The sequence below is a fragment of the Fukomys damarensis genome, unplaced genomic scaffold, assembly GCF_012274545.1.
Source record: "Fukomys damarensis isolate Sample0158 unplaced genomic scaffold, DMR_v1.0_HiC HiC_scaffold_23, whole genome shotgun sequence".
NCBI lineage: Eukaryota > Metazoa > Chordata > Mammalia > Rodentia > Bathyergidae > Fukomys > Fukomys damarensis.
The window spans coordinates 64,546,646-64,547,525 of record NW_022900935.1 but is presented as its reverse complement, the minus strand read 5'-3'; the positions used below and the strand labels follow the sequence as shown (position 1 = coordinate 64,547,525).

The 880-nt window shown below is 49.5% G+C and overlaps 1 protein-coding gene across 1 annotated transcript in view; it reads left to right on the top strand.

Moving 5' to 3' along the window:
• Positions 1 to 645: 645 nt before the first annotated feature.
• The window catches only part of Dcxr (dicarbonyl and L-xylulose reductase), a 2,214-nt gene continuing 1,979 nt past the window's right edge, over positions 646 to 880 (top strand). The window contains exon 1 of the mRNA XM_010618666.3: positions 646 to 739. Within this exon, the coding sequence (XP_010616968.1) occupies positions 676 to 739 (64 nt within the window). The 5' untranslated portion in view covers positions 646 to 675. The remainder of the gene's footprint in view (positions 740 to 880) is intronic.

The window sequence follows — 880 nt, the reverse complement described above, 5'->3', positions numbered from 1 at the left end:
CAAGCTCTTGAGCCTAGTACATGGAGACTGGTCCGGACAACCCACAAAACTCTGTCTAAAGAAACAAACACGGAAGGAAAAGGGAAGAAGGACATTGTGACACATCTGTCCCGTCTCTGCCTGAGTGCACACACGCGTGGCTGAGGGGCAGGGTGGCCTGCAGAGAGCTGCCTCCTCCTGACAGTGTCCCCCAGAGTCTTGCGGGCTCCAGGAGTTAGTACGTGTACATAATATATAAATTATTTTTTCATCCCTTACCCTCCTTTTTCTCCCCGCTTCCTTCATCCTTTGTTCCCTTCCTATTTGCAAAAACTCTTTTTCCTATGATGGTTTGTTTTTTGCTCTTTATATATGCTTTGGGTTTCTCATGTAAAAGAAACCAGAGTATTTAAGCTTGTGTCTGGTTACCTCTATTCTTTATAATGATCTTGTCAGGGAAAAACATTACTGACCCGAGTTCCCTAAAGCAACCCTCCCACGTGGTCACTCCTGGATTCTGAGAAACCCCGCCCTAGGGGGCGGGGAGGACCCTGCCCCTGCCGCGCCCACTCTCTTCAGCCAATCATTCCCGTAGGAGAGCCATTATTTGAATATCTCCGCCCCTCTCAAAAATCTCCCGGCTAAGTCCCCGGATCCTTTAGTCCCCGCGGAGCGCGGGGCCCTGGACGCGCCACCATGGACTTGGGGTTGGCTGGCCGCTGCGCACTGGTCACCGGCGCCGGCAAAGGTGGGTCGGGGGGGGCATTTAAATAGCATCTGAATTAGATATGGGTGAAAATCAGGGTATGATTCGTTCTGAGGCAAATTCTTCTTTAGCTGTTGAAGTAATGTGCCTCTGAAATGCAATTTCCAGATTCAAGACAGATTTTCCATTAAAAAA